The 27966-nt window shown below is 48.9% G+C and overlaps 1 protein-coding gene and 1 long non-coding RNA gene across 16 annotated transcripts in view; one reads left to right on the top strand and one right to left on the bottom strand.

Annotated features, from left to right (window-relative positions):
• The window catches only part of FAM120B (family with sequence similarity 120 member B), a 68002-nt gene extending 56555 nt beyond the window's left edge, over nt 1-11447 (top strand). For 13 of the 15 annotated variants that reach the window (XM_057738005.1, XM_057738003.1, XM_057738014.1 and 10 more), the window contains one exon: nt 424-3344. In XM_057738005.1, coding sequence (XP_057593988.1) covers nt 424-624 — 201 coding nt within the window. In that variant the 3' untranslated portion in view covers nt 625-3344. Of the gene's footprint in view, nt 1-423; nt 3345-7977; nt 8030-8170 lie in introns of those variants that run through there. The other 2 variants (XM_057738007.1, XM_057738008.1) reach the window with 2 other exon arrangements.
• A 7130-nt stretch (nt 11448-18577) lies between these two features.
• LOC130854800 (uncharacterized) lies at nt 18578-22967 on the bottom strand. Its single transcript, XR_009054190.1, has 3 exons — nt 22847-22967; nt 22484-22646; nt 18578-22182 (listed from the first exon to the last, which is right to left on the bottom strand). It is a non-coding gene; the product is annotated as an uncharacterized LOC130854800 (long non-coding RNA).
• Between the last annotated feature and the right edge of the window lie 4999 nt (nt 22968-27966).

Raw genomic sequence — 27966 nt, 5'->3', positions numbered from 1 at the left:
TCCAGGTCAGGCAGAAAGGGAAGGTGGCGTGTCCATGTGTCTGTGGCATTGCTCTTCCCATATACTGTCTTACAGCCAAGAGGAACTGAGGTGATCGCACATCACCGGCACGGTTGTCTTAGGTACGATCGTGTGGTAGGGCCACAGGTGTCACAACAGAATGTGAAGGCCCTTTTGGAAATGCTTATCTAACCTGCAGAGGACAGAGAGGATGTAGCCGCCACTGTCGTCTTTCCAGGGCACGCAGGAGAAGGTCAGTTTCTGAGGCCCTCTCGAGTTGCCGTGTGGAGGGGAGACTCAGCTCACCCACAGCCCTGCAGCGTCCTGGGGCGCAGGACCCGGCGTAGTTTCGCGCGTGGGGTTGCATCTCCCGCGCGCCTGCCTGTGTCTGATGCTGCCCCGCCCCGTCTGGTCTGTTTGCAGAGGTCCCGGCTCGCCAGATTCCATGCCCTGAAGTCCGTCGTGTGCAAGGCCTGCGCGAAGGAGAACAGACCCATCGCCAGCAGGCGGCACTGGCATTCGCACCACTCAGGTGGGCCCCGGCCACTCGGTCCCAGGAGGGGCCGCGCTGCCGTGTGCAGCTGCAAGGAGAGGCTGATGAGGTTGGAACAAGAAGGGAAATGAAGATGGCAGTGTGCTCCTGAGCAGCTTAAGCCCCGGTCCCTTAGGAGACAGTTTTCAGAGGGTTCTTGTGCTGAGAGTTAAGGACCCTCCTCTGGGGCTCAGCCCCCTTTCCAGGAGGCCCTGAAGGACGCACGCCGCTGGGCTGATGGGCCTTTATTTGACAAAGGTTTGGATTTACTTTTTCTCATAATAAAAGTATATGGGAAATACTTAGAACATAAAGAAAATAATTAAAAAGGAAACCCAAGTAACCTTTACTTCTGTCCCCAAAGGTGACGGACGTTGACGGGTGCTCTTCTGTGTTGTTGCCTCGTTGTGGTTGTGCTGTGCGCGTGTGTGTCCCGCTCTCCTCGGCACTGGCTTCCGGCAGGCCGTGCTCACGCTGGTCAGGCTCCTCTTAGACCGAATCCCCACCACCACGTGCATCGAGTTGCCAGTAGCCTCTGTTCCTTGAGCTTTCGTTTTTTTCTCATTATACATGATGCTTTCTGTGTGTTGTTTCCTTAGGATAGAGTTCCCATTCACAGAATTATAGAGCCAAACGTAATTGGATTTTAGATAAACGTTGCCAACTTGTTTTCTGAGATCACGTGGTCACTTCACACCTTCACCAGCAGGATTAAGAGTTTCCCTTTCATGCATCCTTGACACCCCTTAAAAGTTTGTTTTCCTAACTAATTTGATAGATAAAAAAGCCTGTCTCCTTGATTGGATACTTCTTTGTTTAGTCAGTGATGTCGGAGTCTTGTTCAGTAGCTCATTGTGTTAATGAGTTCATTTTAGTCATGTTTTCATGTCCTCATTTGGGTAGGATCTATACCTGTAACTGTAGCAACCCTATGTTTTCTTGATGGAATAAGAGAATTACCCCAGGTTCCTACCCCCTGAGTCTATCTTCAGTTCTGCTCACGCCAGCCTTGCACGTTTCACTCCGAGAGACTTCGTGCCATGAGGTCAGTCAGGCCTCGGGTGGCGTCCAGCTTCTGCCAGTCAGTACAGCGCGAAGGGGCTTCCAGCCGCTCCCTGCTCCTAATCGTGACAGACTCCCTCCTGGCCGCGCCACTTCTCCATCCTTTCCCCTCTCCAGCCCCTGGAGACGGGCAGGGTTGGAGACCCCAAAGCGGAAGTTTAATCCTCGTGAAAGAAACAGGCAGCGTGCTCTCTGCGTCACCTGTTCCCCACGTCTGTTGGCAGCACCCCCTCAGGCCATCGGCCCAGCGAGCACCATCCCAGGACCCCGTCACTAGTGAGTTGTCCACAGAGCAGCGGCAGGCGGGCTGCAGACCGCAGGAGGCGGACTGTTTCGGCCGCAGCAGCCGCTGGGATTTGAACGCCTGAACCTCTTCTGCGTTTCAGAGTCCGGCACTCGGGCCTAAGAGGACTGTACGTGTGATGAGTTGTGTTTAAAGCCCTAGGACAGCCTGTGGTTTCACAGCTGTCAGGCGTGAGCTTAATGCTGCAGTACCGTCGCTCCTCATTACCAACAGGAGCCCTGTGGTCTCTTTCTGGCACAGATGGCAGACCTGGGCCGTCCTGTTACTCCACGTTATGGAGGAAACTGTTCCAACAGATATGATGTGTCAATTTACGTGATTTGGAAACCGTTCCTTTCTTTGTCCACGACGACCTTATTTTCTTCTCACGTACAGCCTGAGGTTCTGCGGCTCCCTCCCTGGGCCCCGCGACTCACTGGCACCATGCAGGTCCTCAGCCCTCGGCCCCCAGCCCAGCGCCCTGCAGTCCACCTGCACCCGGCCGCTGTCTCCTCCTCCTGGGACAGAGCTGGTGCCAGTGACACTTGTCCTGGGGCCTTTCAGTCAGCTCCCTGCCCTCAGCCAGGCAAGAGTGCTCGTGGAGGGCAGGAGTCGCAGGGCTGGACCAGCGCGAGGCCGTCTGCCCGCGTCCTCAGAGCGCTGGTTCGCCCCTTTGGACAGTGTCGGGCAGGCTTGGCCTTCTTTCTTTATGCAGCAGTGTGAAGTACCAAGATATTGTTTAAAATCACATTTAAGTTTATACTTAGACTTGCTAGTGCTGAGTTCTAGGAAAGACAGAAGAAGGCGTCGGGGTTTAGGAATTCAAGAGAGGAAGTCAGAGCGAGGCAGTCACATGCTGGTGAGGTTTGTGGAGAGCTGGGAGCAGAAGGCGGCCTGGGCAGGCCCACCGTGTCCGAGTCCCGCGTGCTGGGAGCCAGCGGTGCAGGCCTGGGCCTCTAGCTCTGCGCAGAGCAGCGTCTGGCCCCACGCCCAGGACAACTGTCCGGGGAGGCAGAAACCAGAACTGACTGCCCCGCTGTGAGGAACCTAGCAAAATACCCTGCTTATCAACACGTGGGCTCTCCTGGGAACAGGTTTCTGGGCAGCCCTGACCCAGCCCGGCCGTGGTGCCGTGACCCCAGAATCTGCGTCTCTCGTGGGCTTTCTCTGTGATGGTGAGGACACCGGAAGCTTGGCAGCTGCCAGCCCGGGGCTGCCTTGCTCCCCTCTTCCACACAACTGTCATCTGGGGGGCAGCGTCTGGTAGCCGCTGACGTGCTGATCACGTGTCCCCACAGGGCGGTGGGGCTGACAGGGATCCAGCTCCCACAGGACGCGCTCCGGGTACAGCCGGTCCGGCCGCGGACAGCACTGGAGGGACCCGGGGCCAGGTGAGAGGCCGGCGGGGCGGCGGCGGTGTTCCAGAGACTGCCGCTTAGCTGCTTTGGAAATAGGTTGTATGTTTACAAGTACATAAACAAAAGAGTATCTTGATAGGTCTGGTTGCTTGCCTGGTGAAGCAGAGACGGGGTTGCCCTGCACGTTGCTGGTCTGCCTCTGCTCCCTGTCCCTTTATTCACGTTTCTGTCGATGTATTCATCTGTTCAAGACCAAGTTTTCTGTAACTTACGCAGAGGAAGGCGCTTGTAAAGGTTACATACACATACATACTTATAATAAGAACACAGAACGTAGCATTCTACCAGTAGCAGCGTTTTCTTGTGCTCTGTGACTTGGCTTTTATAGCTGAGAGCCTTACAGTGTCATCTGGGAAGTAAGATGGACCCTTGACTTCTTACGTATGTCATATGGGTACCTGGTTTAACGCATAAAGTTGGATTTGGTACGTTGTCATGTACATTTTAAATACACAGAAAACCTCACACCAGTATTTCAATTCAAATCCTTTACCATTTTGAGAGCCAAACTGTATAGACTTTTGAATTACCTAAGATTTATAATTTTGTCCTTCTAAATACACACACACCTTTGTGTTTTCTGTTGCTTCTGCAGCCTCTGAAATGTGTGGAGATGTTACAGATTGCCTTGCATAGAGGTCTTTGTCTTTAACCAGACGCCGATTCTGTGAGCGGCCGCTGCTGGTCGTCACGGCCATGTGGCCACACGGACTCTGGGTCAGGCTGTGTGTGGACTGTGGTGCCAGTGGGGATGGCGGTCAGGCAGCAGACCACATGCCCAGAGCCCACAGCCTTCAGTGCAGAGCAGGAAACAGCCTGCGGTTCTGCCTGGGTTTGGGTCTTGGAGCCAGCCCTGGGGTCTTCGAGGTGCGTGGTGGGCTTGGAGCCAGGTGGGGCCCAGATCCCCCATCCCAGACACGAGTGAGGTGCTGGTTCCTCTGGAGCCGGGCCCCCGGAGACCGTGGCAGGCAGTGGGAGGTGGGCAGGGGCGCGCGGGCAGGCGTCTCTAGCTACCTGACCCAATGTGCCTGGGTCAGCCCTTCCTGCAGAGTCCACTCCCGGCTTCCTGAGGCAGAGAAGACAGGCCGCCAGCCGGCGCCTCTCCGGCCATGTCCCCCACCCCGCCCCGTGCTCTCACCGTGGCCTCTCGGGCCTGTCCCTTCCCCCTTGGGGCGAGCAGGTTGAGACGGGCACCAGCTGGGAGAGGCCGTGACCCCGCTGCCTGCAGTGGAGCACGTGGCGACGCCAGGCCGCCCACTAACGGCGCATCATCTCGAACGGCTTCTCCTTCAGCCCAGGTAGCCCTGGGTTCCTTCCAGCTGAGTCCTGGGGTCGTTTGCTGCTGCTTTCTCACGGTGGGACGGTGGCCCTGTGGAGTGAGTAAGGGACACCTTGGGACACCATCAGGAGCAGGCCTCGTTGCCCCACGCCAGGTGGAACTGGACCTGGTGGGTCCTTGCATTTGAAGCCTGTAGAATAGTGCATGCTGTAGGCTTTCTTTTCTCACTTCACTTGGGTCCCGGCAGGCAGACGCTGTCTCGGATCCTGGGTCCACCACCTGCCAGAGGCCTGACCTGAGCCAATTGCAGAGCCCCTGGGGCTGTTCCCTGACCTCTGACCTGGGGCAGTGGGCCCGCCTGCAGACTGTTGTGAGGGCCGGAGAGAAAGGACTGATGGACTGAGCCCCCAGTGGCCCTTACCAGTGTCCTTCCTTAGATCTTGTTCCTCTCCTGGCATTAACTCTGGTGTTTCTCTTCATATTTTTACGTTGATCTGTTTTATTAGAGTTTTTTCTTGTTAAAAAGCAAACAAAGTCAATCATACCTCAGTTAAAGCTGTTTTTTAAAAATAAAGCAAGCAAGGCAGAGCTTGACTGTGCAGGCTTGGCCTGTGTGATTTCAGCCGTCACTTGACACACAACCAGAAGCTGTCGCTTAAGCACCAGGTCCTCTCTGCGGCATTGCCCTCCACCCGGTCAGAGTTTTCTCTGGATGCTGGCCGGGGCCAAGGAAGAAAGGCTGTGAATGTTGGCTCCCTCCGTACTTCCTGGTGGTGGCATAAGTTTCAGGAGGAGGTTAACACTGAAGAAGGAGAAGCAATTTTCCTTGGATCTACAGTAAACAAAGTGGTTTCTTTGAATTCTGTTGGCAGACAGTAGTAGTGTGTGGGAATTTCTCCTCACGCAAATTAGAAAACCAGAGTGACTTTCCTTAGGGCGGAAAAGGAGATACCATCAGCCCTGGTTCCCTGCCGGGGAGGAGTCTTCCTCTCGAGACCCCACGTGACTTGCCAGCGGGCCCCTCAGGGAGCAGCCGGGGCCCTGCGGGTTGTGTGGGGGCCCAGGTGCTGCCTGTGTTCATGTGTTCTGCATGTGTGTTCTGGCCCCTGTGGAGGCTGCGGTCAGGCTGAGGGCTGTCAGGGGAGACAGCGGAGGACAGACGCATGTCTGAGAGTGAGCAGGTCAACTCAGAAGGACAAGGAGACCCGGACGTGGAAGGCCCATGGGAGGCTGGAGGTGGCAGTTGGTCACTGGGACTGGACCAGAGGGTGGCCAGGCAGCTGGTGACTGGAGAATGGGGGGTTCCTCGTTGGTCTCGCAGCATTTAAGGTTCAGGAGGAATGGTTCTAGGAAGCGGTTGGGTTTGGAGGATGGAGGGTCGCAAGTTGTCACCTGCAGGAGCACAGGGCCATGCAGTGCCACCACCTTGGGCTGGTGAGGGGGGTCGAGGGCACGTGCCAGCAAGGCATGTGCGTGTCTGGTACGTTACCAGCGCGGTCTTGGGCATCAGGCATGTTGGCAGAGCAGAGGCCCCCCACCTCAGGAAACATGCTGTCTGCCCACTTCCTCCCCCTCTGCCAGTGACCTGAGCTCTGGAACCCACAGGTCCCACTGCCGAACCTCAGGTGCAGGTCACAGGACCCAGGTCGATACTTGGACTTGAAGAACTGCAGGTTCAGCGAGTGAGGCCAGAGGTGCCGCGTGATGCGTCTCAGGGGTCGGTGATCCCCAGGCTGGTCCCGGTGCCCTGGGGGTGCTTTCTCTGTGGCCTCAGTGCACATGTCTGACAAGTGGTCTTTGAAGGAAACCCCTGCTCTGTCAGGGCCGCAGTAGCCACACCGAGGTCCAGGGGTGCTAGTGCCAGAAGGCTGGGCTGAAAAACTTCCTCCGGGAGGCCTGGTCAGAGGCAGGTTGAGGTGGTGATGCTGAGTTGGTATCAGACTTTGGAATTTAGGGGCGGGCTGGGGGGAGGTCCGGCAGAACACACGTAAGCAAGCAGAGTGTGTACACTTGCCTGTTGCCTGACATGGAGTGCTTGAAACATGTCACTGCAGTGCACGTGTTTCCTGATTGCAGATGTTTCCATATAGAATATGTTTCATACACACACACACACACACACACACACACACACAGTCTTTTATTAGGACAGGAACATGTTTTTTCAGGTCAGGTAACCCACTGTTTGACTTTCATACTGTGATTGAATTATGTCATCTTTACTTGACCAGCACATTTCTTTGCTGGTTTTGTCTACTTTTGCACTCCTGTTTTAGTATTTTTTGGAGATACTGAGCTGGTCCAAGCCAAAAGTTGTCACTATTTCCAGGTCAGAGTTAACAGGCAGAATTCTTCCTGTCAGTGAAAAACTAAAAATGCCTCAAAACAAGCGTATTCAGTGACTGCTCAGAAGTTGAGAGGTTTCCCACGGCCGCCCCCTGGCCTGATGAGAGTCAAGCCTTCCGTTTGGGCCAGGTGGAGGGAGGTGAGAATCACAGGCTGTGAGGCCTTTCTGGGCTGAGACCCCGTGAACTAGGGGTGGGGCCCTGGACCAGCAGAGGTGTGAACCTCCGCTCACTAAGGGGTGAGCATCAAAGCTTTCGGAACTTTTAAAATGCTGGCTGGCAGCTAAAGTGAGAACATTGTAAGCTCTTCCATGCTGCTGGTGAGAAATGATGTGTTAAATTCCACAGTCAGTAGCTACAAATTTGCCTGTGATTTCTTCAGGTTTTCACTTCTCTGTGGTAATTCTGTAGGAGGTCTGGGCGGTTGTAAAGCTGCCTCTGATCATCTGGGATAACAAGGGTGGCGCCTGGAAACCTCATTCTGGCCACTGCTCTGACCCTCTCCTGTCACCGCCCCCCGGGGATGTGGGTGACAAGACTGCCCATCATCGGTCAGCGGAGCACGGAGAATTTGCTGGAAAAGTGTTACATCTTAAATGTGAAAAGCCATCAGCTGTTTTACTTGTGAGATGGTTCCCTGGTGACTGCAGCGGACAGCGGGGCGTGGGCAGCAGCCCATGGGCAGAGCCAGGGAAGCCCTGGGCTCTGCCGTGGAGGGAGCCGCGTGTGCCTTCCTGCGTGCGGCAGAGCGCCCGTGGGCACTTCCGGGCACCCCTGGCAGCGGCAGCTGCGCGGATGCAGGTCAGACGGTTGGAGCCGGCATCGCGGGGAGCAGTCCTGACACCGCTTCTGTGCACAGGACTGCCTCCCTCCTCTGGCGGAGTGATTATGGAACAGAGCTTTAATGACAGGTGGCCACAGCTGAAAAGAGGATAAAGTTCTGGCCCCGGTGCCACTCAGGTGTTGTTTTTATACGTACTCAGAAATGTGCCATTTTTCTGTTTGAATTTTAGAGAATTTTACTTCTTGTTTCTTGTTTTCATGTCTGTTTGGTGCAGGAAGTAGACAGTATGAGCCTGACCAGTGGAGAAGATATTAGTCATCTTCTGGGTAAGTCCACCACGTATATCTTCAGAATAAATCCGTTTTATCAGAGATTGAAGTAAAACATCGACCTTTATAACATAAATCTTTCATGTCAAGTGCCAAACAAGAGCCCTTTTTTAACATCTGAATTTAACCTCCCAACAGGGAGCTGAGTTAACTTGGTTTCAAGATGATTTTGCTTCCTCCAGAAAAAGTGTGCACGGAAAAAGACGCAGAGTCCGGCCGTGAAACCCAGGACTCTCCTTCAGAGTGAAGGCATCCCGTCTTCCCTGAGGAGAGGCTGGCCTGGGGTCTAGACCCAGCGTCACAGAAGAGCAGCGACGTCCCTGTCGGCCTTCCCCCTCGCATCACGTGAAGAAGCCACTGTTGGCTTGTGCTGCGGGGCTGAGCCCGCTTCCACGGCCCCAGACAGTGGTTGTCAGCACCTCACGCGGTCTCTCCGTCTGTGACACTCGGCGGGTTGACCTCTTGTCATGAGCTGGGGTCTTTCCGCGTCCCACTTGTTTTACCTTTAACAATAGGTCATGATGATGTTTCCCAGGTGATTGTTTTCCAGGAATTATTTTCTAACTATAAATTCTAACCAAAAGTAAAGTCCAACTGTATCTTCTCTTGGTCCTCAGAAGCATCTGCACAGAGAAGGAGGTACCAGCTTCCTTCTCACCTTCCTGGTGGGAGAGGTGACTCTGCGTAAGGCTCCTGGGTCTGTTTCTGTTGTGTCATTCTTTTCATTTAGAATTGATTGGACTCCTGCCCAGAGCATGGCATGTGGACACACCTGGGTGCTCAGCAGACATCAGGCGTCAGACAGGAAGCCGTGTTATGACGCCACGAACGAGCGGTGCGTGTGTTGCTCTTTATCTGTGAGCCCTGAAGGCCTCTTGCTGTTAAAAAATAGTTTAAATGATTCCAAGTTTAGAGAAATCCTTTCCATGGAAGAATTTTCAGATAATCCAAGAATTAAAATTTTAAGCCCCCAGTTGTCCTGAACTCACCCCCCTGGGGTTTTGATAATATAAAAAAATCTAGATTAGGGGTTAGGAGACAGGGCCTTCATTAGCAGCTGTCTGCCTTTGGCCTGGAGCTGCTGTGACTGCCAGGTCATCTTCCGGGCCGCACCCACAGCTTGGGAGTGCCCCAGCACTCTCAGACGTGCTCACCGGCGCTCACAAGCTGTGTCCTTTAGTTGATGTCATTAAAAACACAATAAACCCCAAACAAGTCACAGTCCAGTTTGTGTCTTTGCACTTGATGCTTTACCCTGACTGACAGCTCTGTATGCACAGCTCCTGACTTTGTCTTGTTTTAGAATCCCATCTGGTATTTACCAAGAAGGGATATAGTCTCCTGCTATTTTAAAACATTTACATCTCTTTCATTTGAAATATCCTTACCACTTCCTGCAGGTCCTTCTTAATGACATCTGCATGTCTAGTCACTTTTCATGCAGTCTTATAGGACCTACAACCTTATTTCCCAGCTTTGGAAATAGATTATTTTTTCATGTCAATGTTTACTGTCTAAATTTTAACATTCTCTTCCTTTCATTTTTGCTAATTTGAGACCACTGCTGCTTCTAGAAGTTCTGTTTCTTTGCTGCTTATTTGCATAACTTTGAAATAAATTTCTCATTCCTTAGACTGAAAGAGTAGACTTCCATGAATATCATTTCCCCCCTTTGTAATAAGTAAATTGTAACTTGTCAGTAAAATATCTGTGCTCATTTAGCAAGCTTAAGTAAGCCATTGAGTTGATATAATCTTTATTACATTTGAAAAACCAGTGCAGTGATTTTTTTTTGTAATCTTGATGTTATATAAATTATCTCTGCAGTTAAGTCTTCTGATGAAAGTTCCATGTATCAGTTTGAAAATGAAAGTGAAACAAATTTATTACTCATAATGAAATGTAATTTCACACTTATTTAATTATTTGGAAGACATTTTATTGTCTAACATATTGGGATCTTTGTGAAGAAAAAAGATGTCAAATTTTGTTAGATGCTTTTTCTGCATCTATTGAGATAATCGTATGATTTTTAGTCTTCATTTTGTTAATGTGGTGTATCACATTGATTGGTTTGGGGATGTTGAACCATCCTTGCATCCCTGGAATAAATCCCAGTTGATCAAGATGTACAGTCTTTTTAATGTATTGTTGAATTCAGTTTGCTAATACTTTGTTGAGGATTTTTGCATCAGTGTTCATCAGGGATATTGGCCTGTGATTTTCTTTTCTTGTGGTGTCCTTGTCTGATTTCAGTATCAGGGTGATGCTGTCCTTGTAAAATGAGTTTCGAAGTGTTCTTTTCCCTTCAGTTTTTTGGAAGAGTTTGAAAAGGATTAGCATTAATTCTTTTTTAAATGTTTAGTAGATTTCACCAGTGAAGCCATCTGGTCCTGAGCTTTTGCTGGGATATTTTTGATAACTGACTCACAGTGTCTTTTCTCGTTGATTGGTCTGCTCAGATTTTCTATCTCATCATGATTCAGTCTCGGTAAGTTGTAGGTTTCTGAGAACGTATCCATGTTCCCATTTTTTTCTGGGTTATCTAATCATATAATTGTTTGTAGTAGTCACAGTTCTTTGTGTATCTGTAGTATCAGTTATATCTCATCTCTTGTTTAATTTTTTTTGTTATCTCTTTTTCTCTTGGTTAGTCTACCTAAAGGTCTGTCCATTTTGTTTATCTTTTCAAAAAACCAGTGTTATTTCATTGATCTTTTTAATTGAATTTCTCATCTCTGTTTCATATATTTCTGCTCTGATCTTTTATTATTGCTTTCCTTCTGCTGTCTTTGGGCTTAGTATGTTCTTTTCTTAGTTCCTTGAAGTGTAAAGTTACATTGTTTATTTGAGATCTTTCTTTTTTTATGGTAGGGATTTACTGCTATGAACTTCACTCTTAGGACTGCTTTTATTGCATCCCATAAGTTTTTGTATGTTGTATTTCCATTTTTGTTTGCTTGAAGATACATTTTGATTTTCTTTTTGATTTCTTCCTTGACCTATTGGTTGTTCAAGAATGTGTTAATTTCCACAGATTTGTGAATTTTCCAATTTTCCTCCTCTTACTAATTTCTAGTTTCATACCGTTGTATCAGAAAATATATTTGACGTAACATCAGTCGTCTTAAATTTTTAAGGCTTCTTTTGTGGACTAACATGTGATCCATCCTGGAGAATGTTCTGTTTGTACCTGAGAAGACTGTGTATTCTGCTATTGGATGGAATGTTCTTCATACGTCTCTTAGGCCCATCTAATCTAAAGTGTAGTTCAAGTTCAATGTTATTGATTTTCTTTGTGGATGAATTACCCATTGTGAAAATAGGGCATTGAAGTCCTATACTATTATTGCATTGCTGTCTGTTTCTCCTTTTAGTTTTGTTAATACTTTCTTTATAAATTTACGTTTATACATTTGTTTGTTTACATGTGTTTTTTAACATCCTTTCTTGATAAAAACTTTCAACAAATTAAGTATAGAAGGAATGTACCCCAACATAATAAAGGCCACATATGACAAACCCACAGCTAACATCATACATCGTGTTGAAAGGTTGAAAGCTTTCCCTCTAAGGCCAGGAATAAGGTGAGGGTGCCCACTCTCACTACTTCTATTCAACATAGTACTGGAAATTCCAGCCAGAGCAGTTAGGCAAGAAAAAGAAATAAAAGACGTCTACATTGGAAGAGAAGAGGTAAAATCTGTTTGCAGGTGTCATGATCTCTTATATAGAAAATCTTAAAGATGCCACCAAAAAAATCCAATAGAGCTAATAAATGAATTTAGTAAAGTTGTAGGATATAAAGTCAGCATACAAAATTGAGTTGCATTTCTGTACACTAACAACAGAGTATCCAAAAAAAAAAAAGTTAAGAAAACAATCCTATTTATAATAGCATCAAAAAGAATAAAGTATTTAGAAATAAATTTAACCAGGAGGTGGAAGATTTGTATACTGAAAACTATAAAACGATGAAAGAAATTGAAGAGGACACAAGTGAATGGAAAGATATCCCAAGTTCATGGACTAGAAGAATTAATATGGTTAAAATGTCCATTCTACACAAAGTGATTTATAGATTCAGTGCAATCCCTACCAAAATTCCAAAGACATTTTTACAGAAATAGAGCAAACAGTCCTAAAATTTGCATGAAACCACAAAACACCCCAAATAACCAAAGAATGTTGAGAGAGAAGAATAAAGCTTAGAGAATCACGTTTTCTGATCTCAGACTATGTTAGGAAGCTGAAGGAACCAGAACTGCAGTTTTGGTGTGGAAGCAGACATATAGGTCAGGAGAACAGAATAGAGAGCCCAGAAATAACCTCACATGTTGTCAATTGATCTTTGACAAGGGCTCTTAAGAATGAATACACAAGGGGAGAAAATAGTCTCTTCAATAAATGATGGACCCTTACACTGTATACAAAAATCAACCCAAAATGGATTAAAGTCATGTTTAAATATAAGCCCTAAAATGTTAAAACTTGTAGAAGAAAATATAGGGAATAATGACATTCATCCTGGCAGTGATTTTTTTTTTTTTTTTTTTGGATATGACACCAAAAGCACAGGCAACAAAAGTAAAAATGAGCAAGTGGGAGTACATCAAACAAAAGCTTCTGCACAGGAAATAATGGAAAAAGTGAAAAGGCAACCTATAGAATGGGAGAAACTATTCACAAACCGTATATAATAAGGAGTTAATATCCAAAATATAGGGACTTCCCTGGTGGCGCAGTGGTTAAGAATCTGCCTGCCAATGCAGGCGACTCAGGTTCAATCCCTGGGCCAGGAAGATCCCACATGCCACAGCAACTAAGCCCATGCACCACAACTATTGAGCCTGTGCTCTAGAGCCTGTGAGCCGCAACTGTTGAGCCACGTGCCACGACTACTGAAGCCTGTGCGCCTAGAGCCCATGTTCCACAGCAAGAGAAGCCACAGCAATGAGAAACCCTCACACTGCAACAAAGAGTAGCCCTCGCTCACCACAACTAGAGAAAGCCCGTGCACAACAACAGACCCAATGCAGCCAAAAATCAATCTTAAAAATATATATATATATATATATAATATATATATATATATAAGGAATCCTTACAACTCAATAGCAAGTAAAGCAAATGGCCCAATTGAAAAATGGGCAAAGGAACTGAATAGACATTTCTCCAAAGAAGACATACAAATGGCCAACAGGTACATGAAAAGATGCTCAATATCACTAATCATCAGGAAAATGCAAATCAAAACCACAATGAGATATCACCTGATACCTGACAGAATGGCTGTCATCAAAAAGACAAGAGACAACAAGTGTCAGTGAAGTTGTGGAGAAAAGGGAACCCTCCTACACTTGTCGGGGGGAATGTAAAATGGTGCAGCCACTATGGAAAGCAGTATAGAGGTTTCTCAAAAAATTAAAAATAGAACTACCATATGATCTAGCAGTCTCAATTCTAGGTATATATATATATATATATATATCCAAAGGAAACTAAATCAGCATCTCAAAGAGACATGTACATGCCAATGTTCATGTCAGCATTATTCGCAAGAGCCAAGCTATGGAAACAACCTAAGTGTCCATTGATCAATGAATGGGTAAAGAAATTATGGTGTATATACAAAAGGAATATCATCCAGCCATAAAAAAGAAGGAAATCCTGCTGTTGTGGCAACGTGGATGGACTCGTAGGCCATTATGCTAAGTGAGATAAACCAAGCACAAAAAGGCAAATATTGCATGCTGTCACTTATATGTGGAATTTTAAAAAGTGGAATTTAGAAAGAGAGTAGAATGGTGGTTGCCAGAGGCTGGAGGGTTGGGGAAATGGGGAGATGTACGTCAAATGTACAAACTTTCAGTTATAAGATGAAAAAGTTCTAGAGATCTAATGTATAGCATGGTAACCACATTAATAACAACGTACTATATGCTTGAAATTTGCTAATAGGTCTTCTCACACACACCCCACACACACAGATGATAACTGTGTGAAGTGAGGGTAATATTAATTGGATTGACTGTGGTAATCATTACACAGGTATAGTTTATCAAGTATATATATACAGCTTACATTGCAGACGTATGTAAACCAGTCATGCAAGCATCAGATTAACAGTGGTTATCTATGGTGGAGATGCAATTACAAGAGATTTTTCATTTCTTGCATTTCTATGTTATTTGAAAAAAGTTTTTGTAATCAGGGAAAATATTAATTTGAAAGGGACCCAAAGCTACAGAAATTTTTTCTTTATTCAACATTCTATTGGCAGAACTCGTTGGATGTGTGTATTTACACATATAGTGTGTAGGGTTTGGACCACCTACTTGCACACACTGGTAGAAGTAGAGTTGCTGGATGCTGTCGAATTACCCTCTGAAACCATAGTGGGGGGCACCACTTCCCCCTACCCCCATCATGCATTGGTTCCCACTGGTATATGAGTGTGCTCACCACCCGCCTCTCATCTTTGGTCTTTTTAAGTTTTATACATGGTCAGAAAGGGTATTTCATTGATTTAGTTTGCATTTCTCTAAATATTAGTATTTTTACAACACATTATTTTCATACACTTATTGACCCTTAGTTTTTTTTGTTGTTTTTGTTTGGTTTTTTTGGTGACTGACTTATTCACAAATAAATAGTATCCTTGGCCAAATTTTTCTTGGCTGATGTTTTAATACTGATTTGTAGGACCCGTTTATACATTATGGTACTAAACTTTGCCGAAGAGTATATGGCAAGTATTTTGTTCCTTGTCCCTGGTTTCCTTATGTTGGAAATCCTCAATCACCTACATACCCAGGAGTCATCCTTGATTTCTCCATTTCCCTGAGTCCTGACATCCAGTCTGTCAAGAAGCATTATGTCTTGAATTTACACTCTCCTTAATGGGTCCACTGCTGCCAGCGTAGTCCAAGCCTCCATTACCTCTCTCCATGCTTTCCCTTTCACCATGGCTTCTGAAACTCCACAGAAATAAACAGCAAAGTCCCTCGACCCGCAACAGCCTCTTCTCTGGCTGTCCATTCACCTCCTGCTCTAACAGAAAGCTGGCATTCCCTTAAAGCAGCTGTTTCTCCTGTACCTTTGTGGTCTCATGCCTGCTTCTAGACTGTTCTGGTAGTTACTAGAGCTATTGGGTTGGCCATAAAGTTCGTTCAGTTTTTTTCTGTACTATGGCTCTAGTAGCACTTAGTTGTCTTTAACTTCATTCAAAACAGTTTTGTTAGATTGTGTTGTGACAGCTGTAAATATCAGCGTGCATTTTTTTAGAAACTTATCAAAATTGGTGAATTTTTGTGTAACCATTTTAATATTGAAGATGGAAGGAAAAAAGCAACATTTTTGGCATATCATGCTTTATTATTTCAAGAAAACTAAAAATGCAACCGAAATGCAAAAAAAGATTTGTGCAGTGTCTGGAGAAGGTGCTGTGACTGATCAAACGTGTCAAAAGTGGTTTGTGAAGTTTCGTGCTGGCGATTTCTCTCTGGATGATGCTCCACGATCAGGTCGACCAGTTGAAGTTGATAGTGATCAAATCCAGGGGTTAATTAAGAACAATCAATGTAATACCATGTGGGAGACAGCCGACACTCAGCACATCCAAATCAAGCGCTGAAAATCATTTGCACCAGCTTGGTTATGTTCCTCGCATTGATGTTTGGGTTCCACATAGGTTAGGTGAAAAAAAACCTTCTTGGCCATATTTCTGCATGCGATTCTCTACTGAAATGTAACGAAAACATTCCGTTTTTAAAACAAACTGTGATGAGCGATGAAAAGTGAATACTGTACAATAATGTGGAACAGAAGATTTCGTGGGGCAAGCGAAATGAACAGCCACGCCAAAGGCCAGTCTTAATCCAAAGAAGGTGATGTGTATATGGTGGGATTGGAAGGGAGCCCTCTATCATGAGCTCCTTATGGAAAACCAAACGATTAATTCCAACAAATACTGCTCCCAGTTAGACAAACTGAAAATGGCACTTGATAAAAAGTGTCCAGAGTTAGTCAACAGAAAACAGATAACCTTCCAACCTTCCAGGATAATGCAAGGCCGCATGTTTCTTTGATGACCAGGCAAAAACTGTCACAGCCTGGCTGGGAAGTTCTGATTCATCCGCCGTGTTCACCAGACATTGCGCCTTCGGATTTCCATGTATTTAGGTCTGTATAAAATTCTCACAATGGAAAACTATTTCATGCCCTGGAAGACTGTAAAAAGGCACCTGGAACAGTTCTTTGCTCAAAAAGATACAAAGTTTTGGGAAGATGGAATTATGAAGTTGCCTGAAAAATGGCAGAAGGTAGTGGAACAAAAGGGTGAACATGTTGTTCAGTAAAGTTCTTGGTGAAAATGAAAAATGTATCCTTTATTTTTATACGTAACAAACTACCCAACACTTAGTGTATGGAATGTCCGTGTTGAATGCTCACGGACCCCAAGGCAGAAATTCAGGCAGCTTCACTCAGCTCCACCGTGTCTGTGGCCTCAGCTGAAGACATGAAGCTACACAGAAGCTCATTCACTCACACATCTGGCTGATGATGACTCTTGACTGGGGGCCTCAGGTTCTCTCCACATGAGCCTTTCCACTGGTCCACGGGGGCTAGTTTGGGCTTCTTCTCATCATGGCAATTGGATACCAAAGATAAGTGCCCCCAAGAGCTAAAGAACCCAGCAGAAGCCATGTCCCCTTTTGTAACCTAACCTCAGAAGTCATGCGTCTGCATGTCTGCCACGTTCTGTCCAAAAAGGTGTCCAGAAAGACCTGTCCAAATTCCAGTTGAGATGACGTAGACTTCCCTCTTGATGGGAAAGGAGTGGGGTTCTGGAAGAGCATAGGAGACCAGAAGTATTGCTGTGGCTGTTTTTGAAAAACAGAATCTCCCACACAGACCGTTTCCCCTCTCCATAAAAATGTTGAACTTTAAATCTCATGTCATCCACCCCACCGCCGCACTTCCTGTCGTCCTTCAGATTCTTCAAGATTCGGGCTCCCAGCTCACTCTTCCCAGCATGAATCTTGGAATAATTTGAACAGCCTTGGACTTGATAGTCCTTCCAGTAGCCTAATATTAGTCCCTTGACCTCCCTTTCAGTGGTCTTGTCTTCCACCTTGGCCTTGTCATTACCAACAGCTCAACCCCTTCATGACGTCAGTTTTAAACACCCACTGTCCAGCGACACAGCTTCCTGCCTCTAGATCCGGGCCCCCTTCACTGGCCCTCACGTTCCTTCTCGCCTGTCCCCCTCCTTTTTCATCTTCCGTGGTAATTACTCAGAGTGACGTTCTTGTATCCATTCCTGACTGCTTTGCCTCTCATTTTGCTATGTTTCTGTGGTAAAACCGCAAACTTAGGTTAAATCCAGTCCTCTGCACTTGTAACGTGGCCACGGTCACCCTCACCAGCCCCGCCTTACACTCCCGCTCACCGACCTCAGGGAAGTCAGCCTCAGTGTCTCCCACCGTCCGCACATCCCACGTCCCCTCTCTGCTGAGCTCTCCAGCACTCTCCCTGACCTCAGTCTCGGCCGACAGCTCTGCTTTCTGTGCACCCCCACAGCCGCATTTGTCCCCCTTCCAGCATGTACACATTGTCAAGTCTAAAGTTTATAACCAGATGCCAGGAGAAGTAGACAAGTGCAGAATAACAGAGGGAATATCTGCTTTTTATCTGCTCCTGTTGGTGAACCACCATGAGTCTCTCCAGCTGTGCTCTCAAGCCCCCGTCACCTGGCAGTGGCGTTGCTCCAGCATGGCCCCTCCCCCGGCTCCTGCAGTTTTCAGCTGCATCTCCCGTGGTTATTCCCCCATGTTGCAGAAGCCCTCTGCAATCTACCTTCTCTCCAGCAACCATGTCATTTTTTTTGCTTTCTTTTAGAGAAAAATAATTTTGAGCCCAGACTCCAGTAGTCAGCCAAATTGGCATCAGAGCAAAAAATTCATGCACTTTCAGGAACCGTAACATTTTGACCAACAGATCTTTTCCAAAACAAAGTGGATCTGCTCCAGCAGAGTGAGCACTTCACCTAACAGGAGTGCAGGGGATATAAGAAACAGTGTGGAGCAAAGAAATTACTAAAATGTGTACTTACTGCTGTACAGTTGTTAACTGTAAAAAATGAATAAGCAAAAACAACTGAAGACTAAAATCTCAGATTATTACAAGGAAAAGCTATGAGTGTTTGGGGAATAAGATGAAAAGTAAAGGCAGACTAAATTTCTTATCTTGATTAGAGAGAGAATAGATTTTGAATAAATCTAGATGTTTTTAGAAAAATACAAGTCTACATATGTGTGTAAAATGTAGGGGTACATGCTAGAGGAAAGAAAGAAAGGGTGCAGAAGGAAGACAGCAGAGGAAGTTCTGTCATGCCCTCTATGCACCTGACACCATAAATCAAAATTATAAGCGACATAAAAGGAGAAATAGACCCAATAATAGAGAGTAATATGTAATACATCTCACTCTCAGAGATGAACAGATCAAGGAGACACATGTATGACGTTTGAATAAGTTCATTCAAGAGTTTATTCTAATAGAAACATACAGGATAATATATGCCCTTCTGTATTATTTTCAAAAAACATACGGACAATTAAAAAAAAATCTGTGTATTACAGGCTCCAAAGAAAATCTAAACCAATTTAGTGAAAAGCAGAAATCACATAAGACATATTTTCTGTCCACAAGAAAATAACTTGAGAAATCAACAACAGAAGGATAAAACAGGAATCTTTCCACTTGGAAATTAATCCATCATTCTAAATTTTTATTGAGGAAATCAAAATCAAAATTGCTTCTAGAAATAATAATAAAAATACTACATTCAAAACTTCATGGGAGAAGAGTGATGTCAGGGAAGGTGGCCCAGCAGGAGGCTGCTCCAGGAGTCCCCCTCTGTCTGGGCAGCAGTCGTCCTGGAGAAACTGAAGGCTTGCAGCATCCCAGGAGGCTTGGCTGCTTCGTTGCGGTTAATTTCCATCCGTCCCTTTTGGCTGCTCATCCTCCAGCCCTTTGGCAGACAGCCATGCCCACGTTCCTAGGGCAGCTTGCTGGAGCCAGGATGGGCGGTGAGGTCCCGGGCCACACATCAGGATTCTTGACCGCTGAGGGACAGGCGCTGGCCGCCACTGTCTCAACGCCACCGCGTCTGAGGGAGCAGCCCCTGTGCAGCTTTTGTTCCCTCTTTGCTCTTTTGGAAGCCAGACATTTAAGGATTAGGACATTCAAACACAAGCACATATACAGGGGGATTTAGAAAGCCACCACACATGGCCAGGGAAGGGTGCAGACTCAGAAAAGATGTGAGTAGGCCTTACGTATCGCCTCAGGCTGGTGCCCAGCACGGAGCCGGCAACAGCAAACAGCAAACACCAGGAGACGGGAGAATCTGACTTCTAGAATTACAACAGTATAAGGCTTAAATGTCCAGTTTTCAACCAAAAAATCACAAGGCATACAAAGAAACAGGAAGACAGGTCTGGCAGCTAAAACTGGCCTCAACAGACAGCAGTGTGATGGCCTCAGTTCATCTCTGACCTTTAGCTTTATTGTAGAGGCTGCTCTCGAGCTTCTAAAGTGCCGCTTAGGCGTTGCTGAGGTTTGTTTCTTTCTGCAAGGTCTTCAAAGAGGAAAGAAGCTGGGTCTGAAGGCATTTGCCTCCTTCTTGAGTGACCTGGTTACTTCCTCCACCTTCCTTCTGTGGGCGCGCCTTCCAGCCTCCACGTCCAGCAGCCGTATCATTAGCTCTTCACCTCCCCCTTTTAATCCACCTTCTTGCTGTGACTGACTAGCAGGTGCGGCTCTTTCCATTGTTTTGCAGTAACGGGAGCCTCCGCTAAGGAATGCATGTTCCAGATTCTTCATTACCAAGATTTTGCCGCATTTGCGTCAACTTTCCATATCTTTTCTCTGCTGACTTAACTCTCTTTCACTTTGTTAAAAGACAAGCTAAAACATATTAAACTTTTAACAGTTTATTTGAGGAAAAACATCAATTCAAATCGGGCTGCCCCAAAGTAGAATCTGTTAGGAGGTATCCCCAAGGGCGCCGAGGGGAGCCTTGTGCAGAGAGGAGGCAGAAGCGAGGTCGGGAGCTTCGACCCACCGGCGCCCCCCGCCTCGCTGGCTGCTGGCGACAGGCTGCCCTGAGGGTCGATCCCTTCGTTTTGGGGCACTTCGGGGTACAGCTCTGCCTTGCCTACGTGGGCCTTGGATCCCAGTCAGTCTCATGGCCTCTTTGTTTAGTTAACAACCTCTACACACTGGCTGTGCCTCTGGCCCTCCACTCTCTAAGGAAGTCAGTGTGGGTGCGCTTCTGAGCAAGGTCGTTAGGCCTGGCCGTTCCGACGGGCCCCAAGCTGGGAGGTCCAGCACCCAGTGCAGCGTGTCGGCACACACCTGATCACCAGAAAGAGGCTCCAAGGATCCCTGCGCAGAGCGGTGGGGGACGCCAGCCCACCCCCAGCGCTCCCCATCTGCCGCGTGCACGGCGACACGACGCTCGTTCACATCTTTTAGATCCAGAAGACTTTTCTCAGGTGATTCTATGATGATTCCTTCATTTTCTCTGCTCTAAATCACAGGGTCAGAGGTTAGACACTGTTCTGAGCCCTATAACTGTCTTATATTTTCTCTCCTAATATCTTTTCGTCGTTTTACTCTACATTGTGGGAAATTTCCTCAACTTTATCTTCCACCCTTTCTATTAATTCTTTAATTTTGTTGTTTTTAAATTCTGAGAGTGCAACATATTTAATTTTTATCACGTTTTCTTCTTTGTGTCACTACGGCACATTTTTCTCCTATATCTGAGATTAATTACACCTGTAGTTTTGTTCTATTTTGTTTTTCTTCCTCCATAGATTGTCCTTCCAAGTTTCTTTTTCTGCATGTTTGCTCTGGTCTTTGTCTTTACGTTAGTTTTTTTCTTTTCTCAGATGCCAAGTGATTCCTGAGTGCCCACTCTTGCTGAAGAGTCGGGCATTAAAAAGCGGGCTGGAAGTCCGTGCCTGGCGGGGCTTTCACCCGCCATCTCCTTGGTCACGGGACCTCGTGGAAGCCCTCACACGGCAACCCTTTACTCTCTTACCTCGGGCTGGCCCGCTTCCTTAGCGCAGAGACCTCTAGTTTCTTCTGGAGGCACCGAAGGGATGATGTAGTTGAGAAAATCCGAAGCTCTGCGTGACCGCTGGAAACGGAGGGGCCTTGGAATAACCCCCAGGTTTCTGACTTGGGTTGGGTTAAGGCGTTGGTACCGTTGGCGCGGAAGCATGGGGAGTCGTAAAGCCACCTGCGGCTACGTCGCCCTGGAGTTGCCGCCGCCACACGTGCGCGCGCACGGGCACGCACACGGCGCAGGCGCACACAGGCACGCACACGACGCAGGCGCACACACACAGGCACAGGCGCACGCACACAGGCACAGGCGCACGCACACGGCACAGGCGCGCGCACACGGGCACGCACACGGCACAGGCGCGTGCACACAGGCACAGGCACAGGCGCAGGCGCCGGCGCGCGCAGCGAGCACGTTTGCAGCGAGCTGGGAACAGCACCCGGGGCACCAGCATCCGCGAGCCGTGGAGAAAGCGGAGGTTGAGGAGGAGCCGTCCAGGGGGGCCGGGGGAGGCAGGTGCAAGGGCCCTGGGTCACGGGAGGAGTGTTTCAGAGGAGCGGGGACGACTTGTAGCGTCACCGAGGCAAGAGTGACCCACGAAATGAGGATGACGTTGAGGTCCCACGCGGGACCACGTGGCTGGTGTCAGATCAGGAAACGGGGCTTGGCTGTAGCCTCAGGAGACCCATCGTGGGTGAGGGAGCACCGCAGGAGCAGGGGGGTCCTTCAGCTTCTCCTAGAACCCCCTCCACGTCCCGGCAGTGCGGCACCTGCGCGGACACGCGTGCCTCTGCGTGCGATGCTCCCCAGGGAGGGAGCTGCAGCGGACACACTCCTCCTTTCCCGCTCGCCCCCACACACCCATGCGCTCCAGCTGAGGAAGCCGGCCTGTCCTGGCAGGAGGAGCGCGCTCGGAAGATGCGGTTGCCAGGGAGACTCACGTGATCGCTTGTGTTTCAGGCATTCCAGCCGACGCCTGCCTGCTGGCTGGGACAGAACCCTGTCACTGTTGGAGAGAGGATTGTTTTAAGACTTGGCCATTGAGCATAGTGCCTCTGGCTTATCTACAGTCAAGATGCATCATAAAATACACTGTTTCACACCTTACCGGCCCTTGGTCCAGGTGTGTCGAAGGACGTCCGTGGGACGTGGTGTTTTAAACTGTGTTCCCCTGTGCATTTCACAGGCAGCAGGTAGAGAAGGGAGACAGGAAGACAGGGCAGGACTGAAGGCACTCACGGAAAACCACCCACTGTCACCCAGGAGTATCAGTGAAGCTTCAGCCCAAATACAGGGCTGGTCCTTACCGTGAATGTAAATGCAGAGACACCGAGGGAGAGGACCAGGAGTGCAGACCTCAGCCACGCTGCAGGAGTCCTCTGGTCAGCCGCACAGCAGAGGCCTCAACGTCTGTCCAGAGCACGTGGTTCCAGCTTTGTCTCCAGGCAGCCCAGCACACGTGGGTGTCTCCTTGAGTTAAAAATGCGATTTCACAGAAAGTTACTTTCTTACAGTGGTGGACCTCTGACATACAAGGATCTTTGCAAAATGCAGTGATGTGTCCGTGGTACAACTCTCGGGGTTTGATTCCTTGTTTAAATTTGTCAGAAAGGCCATTTTGTCATGAGTAAGAATTTTCAACTGAGTGGAAATGACTGGTCCCTGGTTACCGTTTTGCTCCTAGGAATTAGCCAGACTTCATCATTGAAGGAGACACATGCAGGAGCAGGGAAGAGCCATGGCCCACCCAGGAGGGGCGCCAGGGCAGCATCCCACGTGCTAGGGTCCTCAGTGCCGCCCACAAGGTCCAGAGGGAAACCTGCAGCTGTACCACGGTCTGCTTGGATTTGCCATCTTTGTGTCATGTGATGACCTGTGACTCACGTTTGTGGTTTATGCCAGATATAAATGCTTAAGTCTGTTACTACAAGAAAACATGACTGACTGCTTTGCTTCTGGTTTTCAGTTGGACCTGCAGTTAAAGTTCTAGAGCTGGAAGGGCCTTGGGGCTCTAACCCAGGCCTCTCAGGCAGCAGACGACTCCGCGCGGTGACGCGGCAACAACATGGTTCGATCCTGGCTCTGCCTGGCCACCTCCTGCTTTGTGGTCCTGGCGTCATCCTCTTCACATGTACGTCACACAGACCCTAGAAGAAGAAAGGTGATTCCTGTGCGATTTGTGGTTCTTGTAATGTTTAAATACGTGCAGACTCACATTAGATCCCTTATGCTCACAGCTCTTCCTTAATATAACTTTCAGTCTAAGACGTTACAAAGATGAAAGGAAACTAGATTTTAAAACAGATAGTGTCAAAAAAAATAAAATAAAAAAAAAAAAAAAAAAAAAAAACAGATAGTGTCCTTATAACAGCCGCAGTAGCTCTCTGTGGGCTGCCGTGGCCTGTGCTCGGAGGAGGGCTTGGGTGGGACAGCGGCAGTGGAGCCTCTTGCGGGGGCTGCGGTGGCAGCACCGGGGGGAGCAGGGCCTCCAGGGGAGTGACACGTGGGGGCGATGCTGGGACAAGGGCTGCGGGGGCCCTGCCCCGGGCCCCGGCCCGTGCCTGCGCTGTGGTGCGATGGGTCCTGCCTGGGCTGGGAGCACCCCCTCCGAGCTGCTCCCTTGAACGGGTAGAGCTCCTGGGGGAACTGGGTTTCAGGAGGGCTCCTCCCCGAACTGCACTGTGGGAATTTCTGTGGCGTGTGTGTGATAGAACGTGTGGAGAAACACAGCACAGCGGGGACACTGTTTATGTCTCAGATAAAGTGTATATTTTTAAAGTACAAATTACTTGGATTTCATAAATCTGATTTGTTTTTCAGGTTTCAGCACTTGGTTATGTTCATTTTTTTCCATCCTTTGAACTTCTTGTTTAAAATTCCAAGCTCTTCCAGGCACCTGCCGCAACTCAGGAAGAAAAACAAGTAAAGGAGGCGTCAGTATTTCCGGACTCACAGAAAAGAAAAAAAAATTTGCCAAAGGGAAACAGAGCCCATGTGTGAGGCCGGTCTGTGTCTTGTACATGGTGCTGAAGCTTCACCTGGCAGGGTGGCGGGGCGTCCTCGGGGCCTTCAGTGTCGGCCTGGCTTGGTGGCCAGTGGGTTCCTCCCGTCCTGCCAGCTTGGGGAAGAGCAGGCTCGAGGCCTTGTCAGACTACGAACTGCGTCCCTCGGTGGAATGAGGGACCCTACACGCTGTGCCCTGGGGCAGCCGCGGCTCCGTGTGGGGAGGGGACCCGGCCTGCTCGCGGGGCCTGACGCTTGTAACCTCCTCCTGTTTGATGCCAACGTGACCCACAGCCCAGCCGGCTGCCTCCCTGTTACTGTAGCAAAAGCTGACGTGTGGCTTTTCTTCTGTGACTTCCATCTCTCAGATGTTCTGGGAGCTCTTTGTGAAGCATTGGAAGGGCTGGAGGTCCTGTGTTAGAAAAGTTCCTCATCCCATCCCTTCATGGTCTCTGGTGACACCCAAGGCCGTGGCTCTTGCCTCCGGCTCCCCAGGACCCTCACTGCCCGGGGACCCGGCGAGGCCCAGCGCCCTTCCAGCTGAGCCTGCCTCCTGCAGAAACAGCCCCGGTCTGCAGGGCCGTTACAGTTCTGGATGAGAAAGCGGATGCCAGCTTTATTAGAGGTTAGATAAAAAACGAAGTTGACTTCAGCCTTCTCTATTTGACGAGTCGTCTGAACTAAAAAGGAGAAGCAGCAGCCTCTCCAAACCAGACTGGTCTTCGGTCTCTGTGGTTTCCTCCAGAAAGCCTCTCTCCTGGGGAGCCAAGTCAGCGTCCGCAGGACACGCGGGGAGTCACAGGGGATGTGTGTGCCAGCGCCAGCGACCAGGCCCCCGCGGGCACCCAGCTCAGTGCCCACCTCTGCCCAGAGGTCAGAGCTGGAGGGCAGGGGTGGTCCGGCAGGCGGTGCCTCGAGGGCGGGAGGGAGCAGGCCCACTGGCCGTGACTTCACACCTGGACACTTGTCTGCACTAGAGCCATTGAATTTTAATAAAGCTGATAACCCAGGGTGAACCCTCTTCCAGGAAGATGCGATGGGCTGTAGGTTTTCTCGCTGGCTGTTTCTGCAGTTTTGTTGTCTCTTAAACCCATTTTCTTTGAGGCAAATCTAGCACCAAGAAGAAAACACCGTCCAAGATCTGTTTCTTGGTTTGACAGCCTCTTCAGCCTGTCAGTCCTTTGTGTTGGCAGCTGACTCAGAAGTTTGTGTAAAATGGCCTGAAATATACTCTCCCTTTTCTTGATCCTTGTAGCCGTTAAAATACAGGAAAAGCAGATAATTCAGTTAAATGAAACCACCACCCTGTCTATCGAATCGCATGCATCACGCCGCAACCCTTAACTTCAGATCCAAGTCCAGATAAAAGGCTGTCGCGTGTGAAGAGATACTGAAATGCTCGGAGCCGCTGACGTACGTCTGGTGTGACCCCAGCCTGCCTGTCCCAAGCAGCAAGGTGGTGACAGGTCGCGGTGCGCCCCGGTGAGGGGATGTGCGCTCACCTCTAAAGGACCTTAGGCCTCGGAACAGGCGACTTCTGAGACAACAGTGCTTCAGCGGCTGAAGGGATCGTGGCTCAGCAGTACTTTCACGTCCTGAAAGACAGTCACCAACTTACAGAACTTTATATCACTTTGAAAAGTTTTTCCCAAAGGCTCATTTTTGCCCCCCTCAGAAATCCTCCTTTTCCTTTTGTTCTTTTCTGATAGTCTGGGTTTCAGCATATTTCCTTCTAACGGTTGGACCTTTCCAAGTTTCAAAGCTGATTTAAAATCGTTTTAATCCAGGATGGTGGGTAGTGAGGTTCAGTCGCGGCTCTCCTAAAAGTGTTCGCTGCACATTGTACTGAACTGGTTGTCAACCTGATTATTTCTGAGCTTGTGTGGACAGATGTCAGGAAAGTCACCTTGTTGTGTTTGGATACTGAAGGATTTCTCTTTCACAGAGGAGCAGAGATCATCACAGTAGATTTCCAGGTTTCAGTGGACCCCGGCAAGGGCACAGGGGTCATAGAAAATGTGCTTTCCATCCTCTTAGGAGCAGTTCTCATTCTTTTTGGTGCAGACCCTTTCACACCTAGAAACTGTGGAGGACTCTAGGTTACTGCACTGAAAATTGACAACAATAAAAACTTTAAATGCATATTTCTTAACTGATTTAAAGACAACAATACACCAACTACATGCAAACATTTTTTATTCCCCCAGAAAATCTGTGTCTCCGCCACAAAAACATCAGTGAGAAGAGCGGCATCCTTTTGCACTTTTGCAGATCCACTTCGTGTCCGGCTTCAGGGAAGACAGCAGACCATCTGCAGCAGCGCGCTGTTCGCCTGAGAGAGAAGGAGGACCAGCCCCAGGCCTGTGGCTCAAGGGCAGGAGGCCCTTGGTGGCCTTTTCAGAGATGTGTGGACAGGCTTCCTGGAAACTGCCCCACACTCCACAGGCGGGAGTTCTCTGAAGGCAACTGCAGCAGGATCTGAAACCACGTCAGGAGCTTGGGCCCAGCGTGTGTGACAGCCGCCAGTCTGCCCCACGCTCGGGGCATGCAGCTGTGTGACCTGCTTGGTACGTGGAAAGTTCCGCAGGCTCCCAGATGCGGGCGTGCTTCCTGACACGGGAGTCACACTTGCTGTGCTCTTCCGTGTGGACGCCCTCCAGCGGCTGCGGTTCACACAAGGGCTCCAGACTCATCGTTGGCAACAGAACTGGTTTGTGTTGTTTTCCCTCAGATGACAACTCAGCAGCTCTGGAGAGGGACAGTGGGCAGGGATGGGGAAGAATTGTGACTGAATTTAATGCTTTAAAAAAAAGCATCAGAAACAAAGTGGCCAAAAGCGAATGCAGGACAGCCTGGAGGAGGCGTGGATGGAGGGGTCGGAGCCTCAGGACATCGGGGACAATGGGGTTGATTCAGCCATGCTGTGGGCAGATATACTGATGTGACATTTGTGTGGGAGACTCTGTCCCCAGGGTCCAGATAGGAATTTACTCTCATGCTGTCCACGCAAAGCTCCTTCCAAGTTGGGCAGACTGAGGGAAAGGGAGTGTCCCACTTAACAGGGCCACGGGATGCGTTCGGATGTAACTGGAGCAGAGGAAAGTGTGGCATGTGCTGGGTCCCACGGCGACCGTCAGGAAGGGCGGCCACAGGGAAGCAGAGGAAGGGGCCTAACGCCTGACCTTGGAGCCCTGATGCCTGAGTCCTGGGCTCTCCAGTGCGTCTAGAGCTTCTCAGGAGAGTTGTCTCAGAAACACTGTCTGGGAGAGGAAGGTGAGGGAGCCCCTGGAGCTGGGGCCACTGGAGTCACAGGTTCCATCCCTGCTGGCCCAGGTGCCGTGTGGGTGCTGGAGCCACCAGGTGTTCCCAGGGGCCTTGCCTTTGACAGCCTGGCCTGGGGCCCCGCGCACCCCTCCCCACGCGAGGCCCGTCAGCGATCCGTCAGATCCGTCGGCACTGTGATCCGTCAGACTCAGCAGGGCGTGTGTGAGTTACTGACTCTGCCTGGGGGTGTGTTCACAGAGGTCACGTGCTGTCACTGTGGCAGCCGTGCGGGTTCAGGCTCTTGTCTTTCTGGGTCTTTCTCTTCAGCCCCGACGTGCCCGTGCCACGTGAGTTCCTTCCGTGGCCCGTGGTCAGAACCCGATGGCTGCGGCGTCTGTGGGTGAGGGAGGAGCAGGCAGTTCACTGAGGAGAAGGAGACTAAAGGTGTCCCGGACACCGAGACGGGCAGAGATCTCGACGGCGAGAGCCGCAGAAAGGAGAGGGGATGTGAGCTCTGACTTGT

The sequence above is a fragment of the Hippopotamus amphibius genome, chromosome 6 (genome assembly GCF_030028045.1).
Source record: "Hippopotamus amphibius kiboko isolate mHipAmp2 chromosome 6, mHipAmp2.hap2, whole genome shotgun sequence".
NCBI classification, from domain to species: Eukaryota; Metazoa; Chordata; class Mammalia; order Artiodactyla; family Hippopotamidae; genus Hippopotamus; species Hippopotamus amphibius.
The sequence above is the reverse complement of the archived record's forward strand: the minus strand, read 5'-3'. Positions and strand labels throughout refer to the sequence as shown.